The 22,572-nt window shown below is 41.5% G+C and overlaps 2 protein-coding genes across 5 annotated transcripts in view; one reads left to right on the top strand and one right to left on the bottom strand.

The window, feature by feature from the left end:
- Nucleotides 1-1,265: 1,265 nt before the first annotated feature.
- On the bottom strand, nt 1,266-9,255 carry LOC123017651. Its single transcript, XM_044419139.1, has 8 exons — nt 9,176-9,255; nt 6,533-6,719; nt 5,766-5,885; nt 4,522-4,591; nt 4,128-4,326; nt 3,887-4,048; nt 2,561-2,618; nt 1,266-1,435 (listed from the first exon to the last, which is right to left on the bottom strand). The coding sequence occupies exons 1-8, from the start codon at nt 9,253-9,255 to the stop codon at nt 1,319-1,321; spliced, it is 993 nt and encodes a 330-aa protein (XP_044275074.1). The 3' UTR covers nt 1,266-1,318.
- A 1,305-nt stretch (nt 9,256-10,560) lies between these two features.
- The window catches only part of LARS2 (leucyl-tRNA synthetase 2, mitochondrial), a 71,017-nt gene continuing 59,005 nt past the window's right edge, over nt 10,561-22,572 (top strand). For 3 of the 4 annotated variants that reach the window (XM_044456208.1, XM_044456190.1, XM_044456216.1), the window contains exons 1-3: nt 10,561-10,657; nt 12,593-12,845; nt 15,573-15,701. In XM_044456208.1, the coding sequence (XP_044312143.1) occupies nt 12,615-12,845; nt 15,573-15,701 (360 nt within the window). In that variant the 5' untranslated portion in view covers nt 10,561-10,657; nt 12,593-12,614. Of the gene's footprint in view, nt 10,658-10,720; nt 10,770-12,592; nt 12,846-15,572; nt 15,702-22,572 lie in introns of those variants that run through there. The other variant, XM_044456199.1, reaches the window with a different exon arrangement.

Raw genomic sequence — 22,572 nt, 5'->3', positions numbered from 1 at the left:
TTGAATTGGGCCCGGACTTCAATGGGAAGCCAGTGAAGCTGTCGGAGGACTGGAGTCATGTGAACATAACACCCCGTCCCTGTCAGCAACCTGGCAGCTCTATTTTGAACCAACTGAAGTATCCGGACCGTCTTCGAGGGAAGCCCCACGTAAAGCGCGTTACAGAAGTCAAGGCGGGAAGTCACCAGCGCGTGTGTCACCGTCACCAGGCAGTCGTACTCCAGGTAGGGGCGCAGCTGATTAATCAGCCGAAGCTGAAGGAAGGCGCTCCTCGCCACCGCTGTCACCTGAGCTTCCAATGAAAGCTCCGGGTCGAGGAGTACTCCTAAGCTGCGGACCTTGTCCCTAAGAGGGAGTGCAACCCCATTCAAGGCCAGGTCAAATCCACCCTCTCCGAAGCCCCATCTGCCAACCAACAGGACCTCCGTCTTGTCTGGATTGAGCTTCAGTTTATTGGCTCTCATCTAACCCATAACCTCAGCCAAGCACTGGTTCAGCACAGCCACTACCTCACCTGGATTAGTGGAAAATGAGAAGTAGAGCTGGGTATCATCAGCGTACTGATGATTCTGTAGCCCACACCTCCTGATGACCTCTCCCAGTGGTTTCATATAGATGTTAAACAGCAAAGGGGACAAAATGGAGCCCTGTGTTACTCCATGGCATAGTTGCCATGGCGCAGAGCCATGGTCCCCCAGCACTACCTTCTGGAATCGGCTGTTGAGATGGGAGCGGAACCACTGCAAAGCAGTGCCTCCAACTCCCAATCCCGCTAGCCTATCCAGGATACCATGGTTGATGGTATCGAAAGCCGCTGAGAGGTCCAGAAGAACCAACAGGGACGCACTCCCCCTGTCCTTCTCCCTGCACAGGTCATCGTACAGGGCGACCAAGGCAGATTCAGTACCGTACCCGGGTCTGAAGCCGGACTGAAATGGGTCCAGATGATCCAGCTGAGGTTATGAAAACTGTGGAAAGCTGCCAAGCTCACATGGGTTAGAGGACAGAGTAGCTTGCAAGTCCAGAAACCAACTGCTTTTTGGCTTCAGTATGGGCTTAGAATATGTATATACTTGCTCTTAAAAGGTTGTTAGGTTTGACCATGAACTGTAGGTTATTTGGTAGTATGGGAATGAACAGGCTGCAAAGCCCCTTCCTTTCAGAATATGGGAGCAGGAATGATCCAAGACTTATGTTCAATGATCTTTATTTCAACAGACAACAAACAGCTAAAAGCAGACTTCCTGTCAATGTAGGCACCCACATTTGAAAAGATGGAAAACTGTTTCTCTTGATTTTTTCCTTTTCAGCCTTATTGTCACATGCCGCATCTGTCAAAAGGAGCTGGGGAATGGAAAACCAGGGGCTGGAGGGGACACAAAGCTCGGTCCATTCCAAGCTCTCCACGGGCCATCTGGGAAAGAATCCCATCTACCTGCAAAAAAAAGAATGAGCTGGATTTAGTGAGTCAGTAGCATTGTTGTGACAGTGGAAACTTGGACGCTATCAGAGATGCTCCCACAAAATGGCTGAATGGGTGGGGCTTGCCCATAAATGTCTGGCATGTCAGAAAACAATCATTTTCCAGAAGAGAAATTGGTGAGAAAAATAGCATGCCTCAGCATCTAAGCAAAGACAGAAGTGGGATCTGCCTTCAACACGCAAAAAGTTTTTTGAAAGATGGAGCTAGAGGGTGATGCTTCACTTTGCAACATAAGCTGCCCAGTTAAAATATTCATTAATAAAAATTAAATAAAATCTTAACAAAAAACAGGAGGGTTGTAGAATCTGGCGGGTATGAAGGAGGCATCTATAGGTACTATGTTGCAGATTCCAATCTTATATACCAGGGATTGCCAAACCGAGGCTTGCGAGTTGCATGTAGCTCTTTGAGTTTATTTTGTGGTTTGACACAGGTACCCACTTGCCACTCTCAAATGTCTGACATTTATTGTATGTGGTTCTTCTGTTGATCAAGTTTGGATACTCCTGTTATATACAATCACTGGATTCTCTAAGTAGTCCTTGTGGAGTAAGTAATCCTCAACTATTTTCACTCTTTATTTTACATCAACCAGATTACACTATAGTTTAGATGGGATGGCCCTATACCGTCTTGAATAAAGCATCTGAAGCATGTGTTCCCTGGGAAAGGCCCACAAATAGGAAAAACCTGTGAAAAGAACCCTGCTGGACTGGATCAAATACCTTTCTAGCCCAGAACCCTGTTTTCCACACTGGCCAACCAGATGCCTCTGGGAAGCCCACAGCAGGAGTACACCAGAAGAACAGTTCTTCCTCAACAGCTAGTAATTGAGGCACATGACCTCCCATTCTGGAGGCGACAAAAAGCCCTCAAAGTCAATAGCCATGGAGAGCTTCTCCTCCATGAATCTGTCTCATCCCCTTTTAAAGTCATCTTGGTTGATGGGGCCATCACCACATTCTTTGATGGTCAGGTCCCTTCAAAGCAATCTCCACAGCAGTGGCCTTTGTCAGATAAACAACAGCATTAATGCTCCTGGGGATGAGGCTGTGCCTCCCATATCATGGCACTCACCCGCTGGGCATAAGCCTGGTCTTCTTGGGGCTGGTACAATTTCCTAATCTCTGTGGTCCTGCAGAGCCAAAAGAAGATGGAAGACAGACATTAACACTGGCTTAAAATACTTGTTAAGACATGGTTATACTCACTCAAAAGATTTTTGACATTCTAGAGCTGAGCACATTTGAACCTAAGGTCTACAGGTCAAATCTACCTCTTATCTCTGACAGCCAATCATTTGGTCATTACTCACTTTTGCAAACTTGCCTATTCTAAAAGGCTGAAATGCTTCTTCTAAAGCTTATTTACACAGAGTAAGAGCTTTAAACCAAACTAAGGTTGTTCTGAAATTCCCCTTTTGTCTCTACCCATTGCTGGAATATGGGCCCAGAGAGTTTCTCCGAACTGGAATTCAGCCCTTGGGCCACACGAGGTTCTGCACACCAATCTAAAGCATCAGAGAATGATCACTCATAGATACTGTAGGTAGTGTAGATATTGACACTTAGGTCCAAAATGTATTTCTGCACCTAGTGGCACAGAGTTCAGTTTTTCATACTTTCTCACTTCCTTTAGTACTAAGAATATTCCCAGCTTGGCTTATACAAAATGAAACCATTTCTACTTTTGAGGCTGCAGTCCTAGCTGCATGCAATTCCACCAAATGGAACAGATTGTGCATATGATTTCTCAGTAAATTTTATAAAAATGCTCAAATACAAACATCATACAGGCTCCAAGTATTTCAAATGATCCATTTTAAGTTGTTAAAAGCACTTGCTGATAAGAAAGCAAGTTCTACATAGGCTGTATTTCAGTTTTCCTTCAAAATTCCCTTCCCACCTGAAAACATCCCCCTCCCCGAAAAAGCATAGTTCCTCCCCCTGCAAGTGAAATCGAAGTACCTGGCTATTTTAAATCTCTACCTTCAGGCAGGAAAGACTGCTGAACTGGAAGCAATAGAATGATTCAATCATATCCAATGAAGAGATTTAACAGAATTAAGTCCTGTTCCTTCTGTAAACAGAACAAAGCAACTTTCTACAACCCTGCATTCCCCAAATGTGTTGGAATACAAGTCTCTCTGAGTGAAACCAAGTTTGGGATCACAAGAAATTTGTTTCTTATGTTCCACAGTCCACACTTTAGGAAGTGCTCCCTCAACATCCTCTACCCACCATATCAGTAGATCAAATGGCCCTGCTGGCTGGGAAAAATGGGACTAGTATCCCAACACATCTGCGGGGCACACGGCTGGGGAAGGCTTTTCCATGATTGGTTTTCTCACAAGCCTTCCACACACCCTGGAGACCAGCAGCTCTGCGGATATACCCAGCTCACCGTCTTTTGGATTTAGCGGTACCAGAAGGTAGAAGTGATGTCTGAGAAGCACCATTCTGAAGAGGGATGAAGCTCTTGAAGACATTCTTGGCTAAGCTAGCCCTGCTTCCTTTCCCTTGTACTTGCTGGCATGTAAGACATTGCTTTGGCTTCTCTCTGTTCCTGTGGCAGTGAACCAGAAAGATGTCACATGCTGAAATTGGACAGGGGAGACGGAACATAGGAAGTGATGTCAATTTACCTGAGTACACAGTCTAGGCAAACATAGTTGTCTGCGAAGCCCTTGGGAACAGAGAGGTTTAGTGGAGGCAGATGAAAGGGGACCACGTCCTTCCCATCCTGGACACAAACCAAGCCTCCTCGGAGCTGCAGAGACGCCCAGCTGGATCGGGGGCGGTACAGCACCATGCCATGGACCACGCACCAACCCTGGACCAGATCTGAAACCAAGAGGACTGGCTCAGCAGCATGCTACAGACACCTGACCCCATCCACGCCCCTTGTCCCTACTTGGCAGCACTGAGCCTCTTGTCACCTCTTCTGGTCAAAGCTACAGATTCCTGCCTCCAAAGCATCTTGATTTTTGAGCCTTAATTCCCACCCAGACTCAGTTTACCAGGAAAAGAGCTGGTCACCTGTTTTCTCTTCAGATGGCTCAGTTTTTATATCCTTGGTCACACCCTGGTCAGACACTGTTGGAGGGGCCTGGATGAGAGACAGATGGATTTCACTTGACATTTACTTTCCCTTATTATACTATTTACTGTTACATTTACACCCCACGTTTCTTCCTGTTTTGAGGAACCCAAAACAGCTTACATGGCCCTCCTCCTCTCCATTTTATCCTCGCAACACCCCCATGAGGTCAAGGAGGTTAAGAGTTAGTGACTGGCCTGAAGTCATGTAGTGAGTTCCAAGGCCAAGTGGGGACTCCCCAGGCCCATTCCAGCAGTCTAACTACTGTGCTTACACTGACTTGCTAAAGCGTAACCCTTCTCCCTTTTCCTCAAAGCCCCCTGTGGCTACAGCAGCACATTTATCACCTCCTAACATGCCACCCAGCCCCCTTTGCTCCAAGGCATTTGGACCCCTGCCCTGCTGCCTCAATACCAGTCCTGGCCCTCTCTCTCCACTGTTGTCATTTTTACCTTTAGATCAGGGCTGGCACCTAAGCAGTAACAGAAGACTACAAGGGTCCCATGGGGCGAGGGAGCAAGGGTCCACTGAGTCCAGCACCCTCCTTCCCATGGTGGCCAAAAGCAGATACTTTTGGGACATGGACAAGGAATGCACAGGGGCAGCAGCTTCCCAGCATATGGTATTTAAAGGTATACTGGTTCTAAACAAAGAGGTTTCATCTAGCTCTTAGGGATAATCAGCTCAGATAAATATGGCCATCTGAGAGAGCTGAGAAAGTGAGCCATGAATAGACAACACGTGCACTATATCAAGGCAGATCATTGCTCCGCCTAGCTTGGTAATGCTGACTTTGACCAGCAAAGCTTTTCCCATCCGGCAGAAGCTTCTCTCCAAAAGAGCAATAGCCTGATTTGATTTCATTTCTGGACCACCCAAGAGTCAATACTGTTTTAGTGGTTTGCAAACATAAAAACCTTAAAAATATATAAAACTATTTTGCACAATTACAATGACAGTCCCAGGACTTGTTAAAATGGGTCATCTGCTGCCAAACACCTGGGAGTAAAGTAAGGGATTAACCCTGTACTGGAAAGGTGACATTGCTGGAGCCAGGCGGGGATATTCCATATCTGGGGGACCACCTCCAGTGAGACTCTCTCCCTTGCTGCCCACAGAGAATGGCTACTTGATGCAACATGCCGGTATCTGCACTTGAGATCCCACCATCCTAAGCACTAACCGTGGGGTTGCGCTGACACTCTTCATTTCTGTTAACGTCTTCCTTTGCACCAGAACCACCTGCCTTTTTTTGCTGAGGTTTTTCATGGTAGGTTTTCAGCCTTTCCACAAGTTCAGCATTCTGGCAGGATGAGGGGAAGGGATAAGGGCAGAAAAGGCAGAGGTAAGCTTTCGAACAGGCAGCATAAGCTGCAGCTTAAGGGGACCCTGGACAAAGTGTGAGGATTCCCTGAGCAGTGGTGGGTGACATGGGGAGTGTAACCTGCAGGCCAACATATCTAAAGGAAAACTACTCCCATCCATCCTTCACCATTTGTTATGGCTGACTGGAGTGATAGGCCATAACATGTTCTCACTAAGAGCCTGATGGCCAGGAGCTGCCATTTTAAGTGCCTACAAATCTCCAAAGGTTTGTTGGGGGCATTGTGGGAAATTAAAATGGTGGCTAGAACCAGAATTTCAAAGCACAGGGCTAGAACCAAATGTCAAGTCCTCCCTCCCCAAAGCAGGTGTCAGTAGTGGGACTTGCCAGGGTGCCGGAGCTTAGAGCAATTAACTAGATTGCTTTGGTCCTGTTGATAGCAGCTTTGGCAGGTTGGGTGATTTGTTTAGTCATCTAAATGCAGAAGAAAAAGTGAGGCGATGACACAATGAAGTTGTGGACTGTGTGTGATTGTATTCTCCTTGGCCAGTATGGTTAGTGGTGGTGGTGGAGTGTGAGACAACAGAAGAGAACATTCAAGAGGAACTGGAACAATCTCCTCTCACCTTCCCTGTGGCACGAAGACCCAACTTCTTACATTGTTGCTGTAGCTGGACCCTTTTAAGGATACTGTAGTCCACCGAGGAAGTTTCACTGGCCTGCTGGCTTGGTAGGCGCTTTGCCAGTGTGTGCTGAGTTGAGGTGGAAGCAGATGTGACTGTTTTCCGGCCCAGGCGGGGCATTTCAGGAACTCTAAACCATGAAGAGAAGCAAATCAGAGCTGTCCAAATGTACCTGTATTAATCCTTCCATGACAAGATAATTGGCAAATGGAAGCTATCAACAACTGTCACACCATGGATGAGGAAAATGTGGTCCTTCAGAACCCAGCATACACTAGCCAGTATGCTAATAGTGAGAGATGGGAGCTACAGTCCTTCAACATCTGGAGACCACGCATTCTACATTCCTGACTTATAGGAAGGGCAAATGGGTGGAACAGCTCCCTCTTTTAGCATCTTGACTAAATCCAGTGACATGGCAGCTCTGTGGTTTCACCTCCTTCTGCTTTATCGGGTTACACAACCTGGTAAACCTCCAGATGTGTTGGCCTAGAACTCCCATCTGGTCCAGAAAGCATTGTCAATAGTCAGAAATTATGTGAGTTGTCATCCACAATAGTTGCTTGCCTACCCTTGTGCTTGACCTTCAGGGGGTCACCTTAAATCACAGAGACGAAGCAGAAGGCAGGTGATGCTGTTTCTTTGTAATTATGGTGCTGTATTGATTGTTTTTATTAACATTTTATAGATTTTTTGTATAACATATACAGACAGGACTGTTGTTCTGAGGATAAAATGGAACTATGTAAGCCACCTTGGATATCTCATAAGAGGAAAAAAAGCAAGATATAAATGCAATGTGATGATGGTGGTGGTAAGTCAGAGGAAAGCCCTCAGCATCTGTGGCACAGGGCAGCTGCTCATCTATATAATTTGTATGTTCTTGGCAAACGGAGTTGTGGGATTGCTAGTTTAGATCTAGACAAATCAACTCATGCTTGCATCTTGTGAAAAGAGCTTAGAACTACAGTACTCAGCAACTTCTTTCCATACCTGGGAAGGGAATGCTTTCTGGAAAGATTAGCAAACCTGCTCCACACTATTCTGTGGGAAGAACAGAAGGCCTGAGGAGGTGAAAAGGGAGCTTTAAACAGGGCAATTGCGAAGTGGCTTGTCACTAAAGTAGAAGTTCTGCTGAAGCTAAGCCCCAGAGATAGTTATTCTTTGGCTTCTGTACCATGGCCTATGCTTCTTATGGTCTATGCTATAGCAAATGACACTATGTACAAGCACCAATTTCCCCTCATATATTTTTGCTATGTCTATACTTATGCACTTCCTCTATCCCTAGTCTGTTTGCATTTGTTTTGGAAGCCAGTGTGGTGATGCAACATCTGGAATTCTGAAGTTACTGTGGGAGGAGAACCAGGACAGGTAGTTAAATAGGTACAAGTGGGACCTACAACAAAAGTTAAAGCAAGAAATAGTGGCAGTCAGCATTTTAACCAGCCCACCTGCTCATCTGTGCCCCATGCAGTATTGTAAAACATTAAAGAAAAGTAGAATGCATAGATAAAAGCAGTTTTCTTCAAACTTCCACTTTCAGGCCAATGTTGGTACCATGGCTTTGAGGGTAGTCAGGGACAGTTCTTGTTCTCACAAACAAGATAATAAAATATTATTTTTTAACTAAGAGGATGAGAATTTTTCCTTGGATGAAAAAAGGTGGAATAGACATATAATAAATAAATAAACCTAACTGGTCAAAGAAGGTCCAATAAATAAGAAACCAGGTCCAAGAAAGACTAAGAACATAGACTGTAATAACAAAAAGGGGGTACAAGATAGAAGTGAAATAGTTTGGGTAAAGCCAAAGAACTGGCTGGAGTTCAAATTGGTTACTTCAGTCAGTCTGGTTCATGTGTACAGCCAGGAGTTGGTTGCTTCTTTTAAACTTCCATTATATGGCTATGCTTTTCTAAAGGTGCCAGTGAGGGCCAAAGCAAAACCAGTTCTAAACCCCTGGACAGTTCAGGCAGGGCATATAAAGAATCTCTAGCACAAAACCAGCAACCTACTTAGTCTAGACACAAGGTAGATCAAGTAGTCATTAAAAGGAATGGTTTACATAGGGTTAATAATCCTCAGTCTGAGTTTGTGTTTTTTGTTACACATTGTCTGTCTGTCCAAATAAACCTAAAACCTAAATAAATCAGCCTAAACATGAGCCTCAGACAATTGGAAGTCTGCCCTTGTTTTTTTTAACTATTAAAGATAGGCATCATGATCTGATTGAAAAATTTATGTTGTCAGTCCTGTTCCTTAGTTTAGATAATGCTAATGTAAGTCTGTCCCTTTTGTTCCTGGTGTTAATCAATTCCACCCTTTGTTTCCATTATCTTTGCAAATTGATCTCCTGCAGCTGCTCCCAAGAACCTACCTGGCCCTGCAGCCTAAGAAAATGTCCAGGGAAAATTCAATCAGCCCTTGGGCCACATGAGATGGACCAATGATTTGATTTGTTAGAAGGTATCAACACTGAACCTCCCCAGCATATATTATTGCTAGGGGGAGGCCAACATGCCCCCATACACCAGCCAGAGAAGCAGCAGCAGCTGCAGGGTGCTCTCTTCACTCCTTCCTCACTGTTCTCCAACAAAGAGTTCTCTAGGACTGCAGCCTCTGGCCTCATCCACCGGCTGCACCCCACTTTCTAGGTTCACCATCATGGCAAGGGAGAGACCAACTTTTTCCCAGCTTGGAAAAGGAACAGCTGCAGAAGCTTATTTCCCAGCTTTCTGTTACAAACACCACCTATAACAACTTTGAAGCTAAGAATTGGTGCTTGAGTTTTTTCTGTTTTCCTCTTCCCTCGTTGCTCCTTTTCTCCTTTTGTGCCATGTCTTTTAGATTGTAAGCCTGAGAGCAGGAACTGTCACATTATTAATCTCTATTTTTCCAGCTGGAGAGGTAAAGTGCTACGAATAAATAAGACAAATTGTGACAATAAAAATGAACCAATTAAATGTATAAGTCAGTTTCTGTAAACAGCTGATCAGATGCTATTGTATTTAGAGCAAAACATTTAAAAAATTTATTTTCCGTAAATGGAAGTGATGGTACTCCATGAAGCACAGTTTAAATAAAAATAATAATTAAATTCAAAATAGCATGGCAGAAGGAAAGGAAAAGAATCAAATCCTAAAAAACTGTAGAGCATTCTATTTTGATTGATTTTGCAATTTCTCCAATAGCAGTATGAATTTGCAAAAGAAAGAAAAAAAGCCCAAGAGTTTTTGTATTTTTGTTTAAACATCCTTCATTTTTATACACGCACTTGAACGTTTACAGGACAGTCTCCAATTCAAAAGCGTTAATCCCAGAATTCCACAGCTCCATGCGATGCAAGGGAAGTTAGATCAGGCGCGTTCCTCATTTTTTGCATACCTACCCGATCGCCTTTGCAGTCCTGAGAGCAGACACAAAAATGTAAAAGTGGAGGAATCGCCACCCATTCTCAGGGACACCCTGACCTACCTTTACCGCATAACCTTTTGGCTTCAGTCGGCACACAGCAAAATAAGGAAGCCAAAAGCAGCCAAGCTGCATTGCAAGCTTAAGAAAGTTTGAAGGGCTGCCAATTGCTCATCTTGATCAGAAAATGAAGTTTCCACAAAGCTCCGTATACTGAGGATTGGAAACATGGTACATAGAATAAAATTTGTATCAGATAAAGGAAAGGTTCTCTGCACGTTTGCTGCTTATGGGGTCTTGGAGAGCATTTCATTGCCCATTGAAAGCATAGGAACAGTTAATAAACCTCAGCATTTAGCAGCAGGGGGATAAGAAGAATGCAATAAGAAAAGGAGGGCAGGGGGAAATGAGACAAGACAGGAAAAAACCCCCGCTCACCTCTGTTCTGGCTGGTATGCTTGGCCTCAGCCGCAGATACCCCTTTTTTCAAACTCGCCCGGCTCTTAAGCGGTCACGCCCCCCCTAGCCTTGCGCCTGCGCAGTTCGGTCTTTCCGATAGCGGGAGCCGAAAGTTAAAGATGGCGGCGCCCATCTAGCTCGGAGGCTGTGAGTGACAGCCGTCCTGTTTCTCTGCCCCCCCCTCCCCGCTTGCAGGTAATGCCCTGCTTTCCTAGAAGGGCGCCTCTTTCTTCTGTAACGGCTTATGTGGCGTGCTTGCTGTTACGACTTGTTTCCGCGCCTCCTCATTGAATAGTTCCTCTTAGCGGTAGGCTACAGGGTCTTATCTGTGCACGCTTGTTGGGATCGGGGGAGCTTCCTTCTGGGAGAAAGCGTGCCGTGCCGTGCCGTGCCGTGCCGTGCCGGAGAGAAGCCACACACGTTCTTGGTTTCGCCCAGGTGGACCCAGGGCCGTGGGGAAGCGGCACCCTGTGTGAAAATAAAGGGAAGCCTACCTGGCCTTTCCCTCTGTCAGAGAAGGAGCGGCAGTTGCTGCTGTAGTACTTGCTTTCCTCCCCATTCTCTAATGATGATGATTTAATTATTGTTGCATTTCCTTTGCCGTATCGAGCTTCTTCGATTGTGAACCTGCAGGCTCAAGTGCAGCCCTCAGGTTGCAATCCTAGGCATGCTTAAAATGGAAAAAAAGGCTTACAATTCCCAGCATGCCTTATCCATCCCATGCTGACATAGTGGGAATTGTACTTTTTTCTAACTATATATAGGCTTGTATCCTAGGAATATATTGGTACTGTGTAAGTTTTAAATAACTGGCTAGATATAAGCATCAGTTTACACAGGGTTGTATCAATGTGATGGGCCAAAACGGCAACTCCCATCATCCCTCATCATGGGCCAAGCTGCTTCGGCTTATTGGAAATGCTGTACTCCCTATTTTACAGTTCTCTTGAACACTATGTGCTATATTCTCTTTTCTTATTCAATCTATAGAATTTTTATTAAAATGAACCTAATAGAGGAGAGCTGAATTGCATGGAACTAGATGACTGGTTGTCAGCATATTATACACAGTTTGCAAAATTACTTCATGTGTGATAAGGTTTCAGTGCTTGTGTTTCCTCCACTTAAATTTAAGCAGTGCTGGGCTAGATACACCATTGGTCTGGTCCAACAGCAGGGTTCATACCTTTTTATCATCTGAATGTGTAAACCAGTCCTTCACAGATGCACTTCCCTTTATTCTGTAGAATATTGCAGAGCATCTAGTATTGTACAGAAAGATAGGCAACCTGTTCCTTGCCTGTTGTTTTTCACTATAGTTCTTATCATTCCTGAATACTGGCTGTGTTGGCTAAGGCTTATGGATACTGTAGTCCAAAACATTTGGAGTGTGCTAGGTTGCTAATTGCGTTATACAGTACTATAGATTTTCTGGTGTCTTGCACGGGAATAAAGTTTAGAAGAACATTATCCCATGGTAGAATTTTCATATGGTCACATCTGTTTCCAAATTTCTTTTAATTAATATATCAGCCTCTTTCCCAGAGGGAATGCTGCACCAAATGTGATGCCCAGTAAAATAATGAAATAGGTATTGTGTGTTAATGTACCAACAAGGGGCACAGTTCCTAAAAGTTCAACAAAATGATCAAAATTCTGTTTATGGCCCACTTGCAGATTTAGACATTTAGAAGGAGGGCTGAAAAGATCGTTCCCTTTGGGAAGAAATGATTGGAGGTAGTTTGAGATGACTGTAGCCTTTATGAACCCAGTAGCCTGAATAGATGAGACAGAATCAAGCCCATGTCTAAAAACTGTAGCACACAAGGGTTGGACTCTTCCTAGATCTATGCTAAGCCCAAACTCATTGGCTCACTTAAGGAACAATCCTGTGTAAGGACTGCAATGCTAGCTCTAGTATGCTGGGAGCTACAGGTCTTTCTTCTATTTAAAATTAAATAGAATTGTATCTGTACTATCTTTGTCTTTAAATGAAAAGGTTTCAATACTAGAAACTCCAAAAAGTAGCATTCTTTTGTTAAACTAAAAATTTTATATCTGTCGGCATGGCAATGATCAAAGTTGAAATTGCATTGTGTGGATGTGTTTTGTTTCGTTTTGTTTTTACAGGGTTGCTGATATATGCTGCAAAATGTGGGTCCTTTGCCATAGATCCATGTTTTCCTCGCATTGGAGAAGTCAATTAAATGAAAGACTAGTTCCAATTAAATTGCAGAAGAGGCTAGTACCAAGATTCATCAGATCTATTTATAGTGAAACAGGGAAGTGGGAAAAAAACTATGAAATGGAAACGAGGAAGAAAGTTGAAAATTGGTGGCATTCAAGAATAAAGGATGAGTTTAACAGAGCTGCAGAGAAAGATGTAAGGAATATGGCAACATTCAACTTTTGTCTTTTCCCCCATCTGTTTTACTTCCTCTTGGAAACCGTAGTGACTGCATATACTATAACCCTGGGTTTATTGACTATAAAATAGTGCCTGCTCTTTATTTGTCTTCCATGATATGTTGTCATCTATTTCCCTTTGCATATACCAGTTCAGCTTCTAAAGTATTCTTTCCATGGGATGAGTTAGAACATGGGGGAAAAACCGTGGTAGATCTGGGGACTGTACTGTTCCTACTGTCACCATAATTTCATGGTATGGTACTTGTAAAAAAGCAGTGATTTTTGGCAGCAGGCAAGAAAAGCATGGTGAGGGAGCAATAGTGAGCAACATACACCCCTGCAGGCTGTCTGCTTCCTATTGGTGATTGAGTGACAGCTGATGCCAGCAGCCTTAGTGTGTGAGAACCCTGAACTCCTCCTTTAGAATCTCCAGTCTGATGTAACTGTTTTACACCACTTAAGAACAGAATGCCCCCCTCCTTTCCTGCTACTCCAGCAGACTGAAATCCACATTTTGAAAGACCCTGAGTTTTGGCTGTTGCTATTTTCTTCAGTTGGAAGCTGCTTGCTTTGATTCTTAGAGTGCATGCAGCTCATCAGCCTGTCTCAGCTTTATTTATTTATTTTATTTAGATTTTTTTTTTTTGGTATCCCGTCCTATACAAAAATTGTTCCAGATTGGCGTACAAGAACCACAACAATCAATAAACCAAGCAACAAATAACAACATTAACAATGTACATAATACCAACAAAACATAATACCAACAAATTATTGCCAAAGCTACAGTATGTGTATATATTTTGTCAAGCATCCCTGGGTCTCAACCAGCTATTGACAGAAGTGCAGGAAACACATTTAAGTTTCTTCTCTTAAATGTATATCCTACCTACATTATCAAGAGTCCAGGGGTTCTGCTATTTTCTGTGTGAGGTAAGTTGGTCTGAGAAATAATGGCTAGTCACCTAGTAACTTTCTTACATGACTAGAGATTTCCGTAATTCTCTTGGGTAAAAGTCTAGTTTTCTTAACCACTGCACCAGCTTGCCCTAAAACAGTTGCATCTCTTTCGTAGCTAGCAGCTAGCTATGTGGAAGACAGAAATTCATCTGGTGGAGCTTTTCTGTCTCAGATTTACATAGTGGGAAAAGCTTGCTTGTTAATTTTTTGCTTTTTGTTCAGCTGTTAAAGTCACAGAAGCTGTGCCAGGAAAAAAACGTTTACAATCTTACTTACAATTCATGAAAATTTCTCTAAGGCAAAGGACTAGAGAGATTTGAGCAGTGGTTGCTGGTGGAACTGTGCTGACAGTCTGGGAAAATATTCATTAAGGATGCAGTCCTGGGAGTTGTTTTACTTTATTTCTTTCTAAACAAGCATAGGATTGCCCTCTTAGCTATTGAATATTGGAAAAGTCTTTGCAAACTGGTTCACTGGGAGTCATTTTAAGTTAGGTAATCAACTGACAAATGTAACTAAGGCCCAGTTCAAGTCAGAAATGGAATGACTCATAGAAGAATTATGAACTGAGTTTGTGACATTACAGTGAAAATGGCAGGAACCACTCTCTGCACAAATGACAAATGAATCATTCCCCAAATGGTTGCATTTAGGCAGTTGCAGGTATACTTGCATATGTGAATCTGGCCTAAATGGTATAAGGTGTGTCATTCTAGTCTTGATCCTGAATTCATACCAGAGTAAATGAGAAGCTGTAAAAGCAACGAATCTTACAAACTAAAATACTTGCTGATTATATTAAAATCCCACAAATGTTTTATAAAACATGGATTTTTGTATATGGAATTAATTGTTCATCATGGAAAAGTGTTTCCGAAAGAAATCCAGAGAGATTGCAAAGTGGTATGAGTCACACAAACAATAACAATCATGTTATGAACTGATTTAAGAAATGTTCAGGAGTGTTTCTGTTAAGAATTTCATTGTGCAATTGCCCTGCTTCATTTACAGAATTTTACATGGATAGTAGGGGTTGTGCAGGTAGCTGTATCTTCCACTTGAGGCTTTCCCATGTTTTCCCTGCCACTTGTGTAATCTTTTCTTCTTTCCACAAGAAATCTATTAAAGACAATAGCTGCACAATTCCTTTTTGATTGGTAGCTCTAGAAACTGTCCATCTGGAAGCATTATCAGTGACTCATGATGTCTTAAGTACACCTGCAAAGGACCAACATCTCAGTGCCTTCTGGGGATACTGAAGTCAGTGTGAAAATCTTTAATGTAATAAACAAATGCTTCCAGTTGAGACTAGAAATCAAGATTCAAAACTGACATTAAGTTCTGGTTTGCATGTAACAACACCCACACTTGAATATGAGTTGTTGAATCATGAGTTGTCAGCACATGTGAATCCAGCACATGGGTTGTTAATCACAAATAAAGCAAAAAGAGAATCCATGGCTTGTTGGGTCATAAACTGTTTGTGATTAACAACCCATAATTAAACCATACTGCGGGTTTTACATGTAAAGGCAATCCATGATGCAACAACAACCCATTTGTTGTGCTTTGGGTTGTCACATGTGTTAAAATTTGTCTTTACTTTCACCCTTAATCAAATTTGCTTATCTGCATTTAAGATAACAAATGTAAAAACGAAGAAAATGAATGGATGTTTTTTAAAATAAGTGATAAGCAGGTTTTTTCTGGTAACAATGTACAAACTTTTTGTTTTGTCTAGAAATCAAGACCAAAGTTTTATGTCCTGTCAATGTTTCCATATCCATCGGGAAAGCTGCACATGGGCCATGTTCGAGTTTATACCATAAGTGATACAGTAGCATGGTTTCAGAGAATGAGAGGATTTCAGGTATCTGTTACTGGTTGGTTTTATTCATATTTGTTTGGAAAAATACTTAAACGGTACAGAATACATGAATACTTTTAAAAAATGGACAAAAATACATTCAGGAAGAGACTCAGACCAAAATTATTCAGGGAGACAACAGTATGGTATACTCCTCTTTCAAGATTGCTTGCGGAGATGGTGGTGAGGCACTCACCCACTTTTTGTTAAAAGAAGCATATATAGTTTAATATACATTGGTGTGAACATATAGAAAACTCTGTATTTCAACTGAATGCCTGTGTGTGATCAAAACCAACCAACCAACCAACCCTGTGCATTTTGCAAGCTTGCAGTGATTTTCAGCTAGCTGGTCCAGCAAGTGATACCATTTCATCTGTTCTGTGTGTCTGATTTTGTGGAGCAAACGCCCTGAGGCAGAGGGACTGTGGCTATTGAAAGCGATGGTTTAGTCTAGATTTCTCATTAAAAATATACTTTTAGCTGGCTTGTTGCCTAGCTTTTTTTCCAGGTATACCTCACACCAGGTAGCCTTGATGAAAGACAATGATGATCATAGGAAAACTTAACATATATTTCCAAGGATTTCCAACATAGTGTTTCTTACTTCCCAATTCTTTCTCCTTATTGTTGGCACAATTTGTTACTATCTGCCAAAACTATTTATCTACTAGCCTATCTTGCATTTCTTTGGTGGTTCTGTCCTACTCCATTAAAAAAATCATTTTGGGCAACAGAAAATAGCAAGTCTATACCTTTTCCTGCTCTGCCATTCTTTTTCTTGCTGCAAAACAAATCCATTAAGGAGGGAAAGAGAATATGAGTAATGCAGTCTCTTTTGCAAGTTTGGATATGAATATCTGTGATTGAAATGCAGTGGGTTGAGTTAACCCCTGGGAAAGTGGATAATGTGTTTGGGATGCCTCCCTCTTCTCTTTCACTCACTGTATGTTTCTGGTTTGAGAGCCATAGCATGTCCTGCGCTGCAAGTGCTTTCCCCAGTCTAGTAGCTCTTACCTATATTTGTTCCTGGAATGAGGTTTTTTCCACCCACACATTTCATTTAGCTGAAATAGGTGATTTACATTGGTAATGACAGTGTTGACTTCCAGATACTGATGTGTAAAGTCTGGTTGTAATCCTGTAAGGTTGTGCTGCAGTCACTGTTGTTGTTTTTTTATTATTTTAAGTTTTGCACTGTTGTGTTGTGGTAGAGCATCTAACAAGTATCAACCCCTCAAGTTCTTAAGCTTGAAGGTGGAAACTGACTATCTCAGGTTGTCTGATTGTGAAACTGACCAGCCTAGAGATTAGGTATTCTCTTTCATGGGGCTTAGAGCTTGATCTGTAGCCATAGAAATACATGTGGATGCCTACAAAACAAGGTGTGGAAGCTAATGAAGGTGGGAGCAATACTGCCCATGTGGCTATGTCATGTTTAGCATGTGGAGGGAACATAGATGCCAATGCCAAAAACAACAACGAGAATGATAAAAAGCAGGGACTAGACCCCTCAAATGCATACAGTCAGTTACAGTTTGGCTTGTGGTCCATAGCAGAGGAGCAGTGAATTGGTAGTATTGGACCTTCCATCTGGAAGCATCCTTTGTTGGAAAGGGTCCTCTTGTGGTGATTGATTAGTCCTGTTGAATGAAGTTCAGGTTGTTAAGAAGATACCTCACTGGAGAGAGAGCATTTAATAAGCTGCTTAAAGAGGCATTGGTACTTTCCTTCTAAGAAAACAGGCAGGTGCGAGTTAGGAGAAACATACAAATTAAGGCTGCCACCTGATGAAAGAAATATTATAGCATAATCTTGTATGTATTTACTCTGAGGTAAGTCCCAATGTATTGAACAATGCTTATTCCCACTATTTAAGTGTGCTTAGGATTGCAGCATTTATCATTTCAGTTTTATTCTAGTATATTAGCCTTTTTCTTATGTGTAATTGGTCTGGCAGTGGGGATACTTTATTCTAAAAAGATGCCTGCTTGTGCAACAACCTTCTTTCCCTTACAGTGGAATGTATGCCTCTATTAAGATGGTGCTTGCTATCTGTAGAATTTTTTTTAAAGGTTATAGCTACTGACCCACTATCTTTTTATTTAATTGGAATGTTTTAATCATTTTAATCTAACTGATCAGGGAACCATGTTTCAGTCCTAATACAAATTCAGTAGATTTTCTGACTTGCATGTCCGTATTGCTAGATGCTGCAGCCAGTTCCTACAGAAAAGAGCAGTGATTCAGAAAGAGAAGAACTGGTGGGAGAATCTATATGTTTTCTACTACATTCTTGTTCCTTCCCTCCTTTGCTTTTATGAATTAGGAGAAGTGTGTCTGCAATTTTGCTGGGCTATTTTATTATTTGAGATTGTGGCATCAGTGTTCACCATTTCAGCCTTTCTTTTACTCTATTTGAACTTGGTTTCTCTGCATGAGGGTGTTTCTTTGATTACTAGCTGATCACAAGTTCAGGAAAGTGCATTTTTATAACACCTTTAAAAATCTATTCACAGCCCAGAGTTAAGAGACAATGGAGTTGGAAACCATGCTTTTCCCTAATGTGATTTGAAGACTACATTAGTTTCCATGGCAACAGATAAATACATCTGCTTCTGAGATTAATCTTTGGGTAAATTACGGTGGACTCGAAACAATTTGTGTTACTAATGTATTTTATGCAGTCCATTTCTCTCTATCATAACAGCTAAATATGTATGTACCAGATGATAATGAATATTTCTTTTTACACAAATGTGCACAGGATGTATATAATCCTTACATTTAAATGTACAGTTGTCCAAAAATTTGTGCTTAGTTTACAAGTCAGCCATTTCTGTGTTGCTGTCAAGCTTTCTCCCATGCCCAATTCAGTACAAGGAACTGTATTTTGAAGGAGGCCAAAGTGCATGATGATATGTGTTAAGAGACTAAAAGAAAACAAGTAACCATACTGTATAAAACATAAAATAAGGCAACGACACCCTGCCCACAAGTTTACAATTTAAATAAACACAAATAAAAGAAGAGAGTGGGCAAAGGGAGTCACTAAATGAAAATACCTTGGTTATTTGCAGAGGGCATGTGAAAATAATCATGACTCAGTGCTCTTCTCATAGGGCAAGAGGGTGGGATTGTACAAGTACCTGGAGGCAGCAAGTCCCAAGGGTAACACGAGCTCTCCCACCTCCATAGGTAGAGGCAAAATAACCAGTGCAATCTTTGATCTAAAGGATTGGTACCAGAGGGACTCAAAGATCTAGAAAGAATATTAAATGTAATTAAGAAAATAAGCAGAGGACAACAAGGTGCATGGATTTAACAATATTATTTTTAAATGGTCACAGTAAGGGAAAGGTAGCTAGTGTAAAGAGGAAATATCCTTAAACAGGATATTTAAGGTAAACAACCTGAGATGAGCTGTAGTGTGAATAATGGATAATGCTAGATAAATAAGAGATAATAGTAATCAAGCCTAGATGGCTTAGTGGGTGAACAAGAGTGATAGTTGTATGTTCAGAGAGAAAAGAACTAATTTCAGCAATATTAGTAAGTTGATAATGACATCATTTACTTTTGAAAGGCATGAATCTGCAACACTTATGCCCAGATTCCTGGCCTGCGATGTAGGAAAGATAGGAACCCCATCAAGAAGGAAAGAAATGAAGAAAAAGCAGGAGGAGGAATATTAAAAACCTTGCAGTATATTTGCCCAGGAGTTAGAACCACTAAGTTCAGATACGTTCCTCCCAAGCAGGTAAGCAGGCTAGTCTTGCAAAAATAGAATTTGAGGAAAAGTTTCTGCTGCTGCACAGAAAACTTAGAAATGGGTCAGGAGATCTTTTTGCTGGCTGTCTAGAGCAGTTGCTACTGGTTATAGGAGCTGCATAGCTTGGTTTGGGGCTCACAGAAGATAACTGTCTCCCCCTTTCCTCACTGTGTTCTATAGTACTTCCCACACTTTAGTACTGTATGGGAAGGACAGTTTTTAACTACTTAGCTTGCATCTTCCCCTACTCCCAAGATTGGTGTTGCCATCCAGGGTATTATGTGGTGTCGCTGGGGTTTCCTCATTCCCTGTTTCCCTTCAGCATTCTATGGCTTAGCTGCCTTTAACCTTATACTTAGACAAGCAGGATCTGCAACAAAATATGGCAGTGTTAAGTGCTTCTATTAAGTGTAGTACCATCCAGCCAAGCTTTCTTTCTGAACTGTCTGCTTTATCCCCGCCTCACCTTTCTCCTCATTTGTTGTTCTCTCACCCTGCCTCCTAAACAGACCCTCTTATGGGAGGGACAGTGGTTGGGTTTGGACAATACCTTAAGCCTTTGGTAGCTAGATGGTTCTTAAAATTAGGATTCCTTGCTCACCGGTTCCTTGTTTGTTGCTCATCAGGCATATTGTATTAACATCCTTCTTGGAATATGTGAATAATTTTAGGTAGAGCCTGGGAAAGAACTAATCAACCTCTGACATTTAAATAAATCTTGTTGAGAGAAACGTGGCTGTACTTATTTTTATGTGTGTGATTTTAATATTCACATAAAATTTGCAGAAAGTTACAGGCAAAGTCTTCCTGGTTATTTCTGAATGTAAATTGAAGTTACTTGCAATCAAATACACATTTTTAGTTCAGAGATACATTTTGAGCTACATTTAAACTGTTGTGTAAAACATCATACCTAAATCAATGTCAATAGTGATACTTCTTGTTAATAAGTTTATCAAAAGAGTACTTGTAATCACTTTAGATACGTAGTTTTATGATGATTCTACAAATTTACTTTTTTTAAAAAGTAATATTCTTGCCTTACCATTGACTGCAATAGGCCACAAAGACTGACCAGTTTTATACATACATTCCTCTAGAACTGTGGTACTCATTTATACATTTCATGATCCTGCAGACTTAAATGTGAATTCTTCCATTTGTATACCAGCTTAGGACAGAACTCTGCTTTACAAAGAACACAGGCCTTCCACTCAAAATGGGAGCCCCATGTAAAGATTCCCCCTTCTCCTCCTCTGTATTCTGCATTGGTTTCAATGTTTGTTCTCAAATCCGTATTAATGGCTGCCAGCAATTGAAGGTGAACAGAGGAATAATACTGTGGAGTAACAGGAGCTAGGTGTCGCAGAGGGAATTCAGGAATGTGAGGCAGAACTATCATTTTTCAAGGATAGCCCCATGTTTTTTGTAACATGCCATTTCACCCTTACATTTGGAGCAGGCAGGTTGCTTATATAGTGTATGGCCAAAGAGAACTCAGGAAACCTTGGGGAAGAGGAGTATACTCTTAGCTGACTGGTTGTTTAGCATCTTTGTGGTATGGAGAGAAGTGAAGGCACAAGAAGAGGAAGACCAACTAAGAGATTGAATAATTCCGTAAAGAGAGCCACAGCCTTGAGTTTACAAGAGCTTATCAGGGCTTTCAAGGACACTGTCCCATTGGAGATCTGTCAGGCACCGGCCCTACTGAGTTTTAGGTACCTGACATTTTTTTTTTCTTTTCCAGCGCACCAATGGCACTATTTATACCATCTATATGGTTGGAACTGGTTTTTAATTTTTTAATATATGTTTTCATTTGATTATATATATTGTGTTTTTATTTTGTTTATTTAGTAAGATAGTTTAACTACTATTTTATTTAATATTATTAGTCACATTTTTATTGTAATGGCTGCCCAGAGAGTGTGAAGCTAATGGGTGGCTTTTACACAAATCTGATAAATAAATTAAAAATAAGGACAGGACATTTTTCAAGGCATTCATTCATTCACTCACTCACTCACTCACTCACAGGGTCACTATAATGTAGGAAAAATAAAAAGAAATATGCACAGACTTGTACATGAAGTGTGTTATGGGGCACAGCGATTTAAAAAAAATCTGTTCAGGTTGATCTTCTGTGACAAGTATAAACATCAGTTAATCATTCTGAACTTCCTCAGTAGAAGCTTATGCCTCATAGTGTGGTGAACTTGTCAGGGACCTAGAGATCTCATCACTTATCTTTAAAACAGTAATTAGTTCCCAGTGCTAATCACTCTATAAAAGGTTAAGCAATTCTATTTATTGAATGTGCTTTATGGCAGCACATTCGTAACTGTAAGAAAGCTGCTGCTGTTATAAAACATCTGTTGCCATAATATGGGGTGAGCAATTTAAGGCCTTCCAGATGCTGTGCTGATATCGTTGGACAGTGTGACCCTGGTGTTTCATGCAATGTAAATAGGAGTTCAGTGAGAAAAGTTTAATGCTAGCTCTATTTTTCCTTTTGAAATATTAAATAAGAAATTATGTTTGTATCAATATATTTAGCTGAGCAGGTTAGATGATAAAGGCTGCTATTGGGAGGTACAAGTTGGAGCCAGTGAGGAAGGTAGAGGACATCCAGCCCCTGTCAGATCATTAGGGTCCTGGTAATTGAGAGCCAATGTGGTGTAGTGGTTAAGAACACCAGTCTGGCACTTAGGCGATTTGCTAGATACATTCCTTTGTCAGGTTAAATGTGTAATATTCTCCACTTTGCTTTGCTTCTGATTTAAGCCATATTTAAACCATATGTTCTAATTATGTCTGAGCAATTTAGACCAATTACAGGCTGAACATTTATAAAGTTGTTATGTGTAACTGTGTATCTGTGTGTGAGAGAGACAGATGCTTGTTTCCTTATGTATGCATGAACTGATGTATTCCTTTTTCATGTGTGTTTGTGCGTGTGCCATGTATGTGATGTCTCTTTCTACATTTGCAGCAGAGGAAGGGATGAGAAGGGGGCCCATTTCATCAGGTCTCCTAAGATGTTAGTAATCTTCCTTTTCCTCTCCCTAAACAGTTTCTGTCCCAGTTGATCATTATAATAAC

Source organism: Varanus komodoensis, unplaced genomic scaffold, assembly GCF_004798865.1.
Source record: "Varanus komodoensis strain SLA01 unplaced genomic scaffold, ASM479886v1 scaffold10, whole genome shotgun sequence".
Lineage (NCBI taxonomy): Eukaryota > Metazoa > Chordata > Lepidosauria > Squamata > Varanidae > Varanus > Varanus komodoensis.
Note: the sequence above shows the minus strand (reverse complement) of the source record. Positions and strands in the feature narration are given on the sequence as shown.

Bases quoted from the DNA above. Each gene is read 5' to 3' on its own strand.
- LOC123017651 (XM_044419139.1), bottom strand. From the start codon at position 9,255: ATGGTGAACCTAGAAAGTGGGGTGCAGCCGGTGGATGAGGCCAGAGGC. The intron at 4,327-4,521 runs GTGACCAGCTCT...TCTTGGTTTCAG, and splicing joins GCCATCTGAAGAGAAAACAG to ATCTGGTCCAGGGTTGGTGC. The intron at 2,619-3,886 runs GTGAGCTGGGTA...TTGGCTCTGCAG, and splicing joins ACCGCTAAATCCAAAAGACG to GACCACAGAGATTAGGAAAT.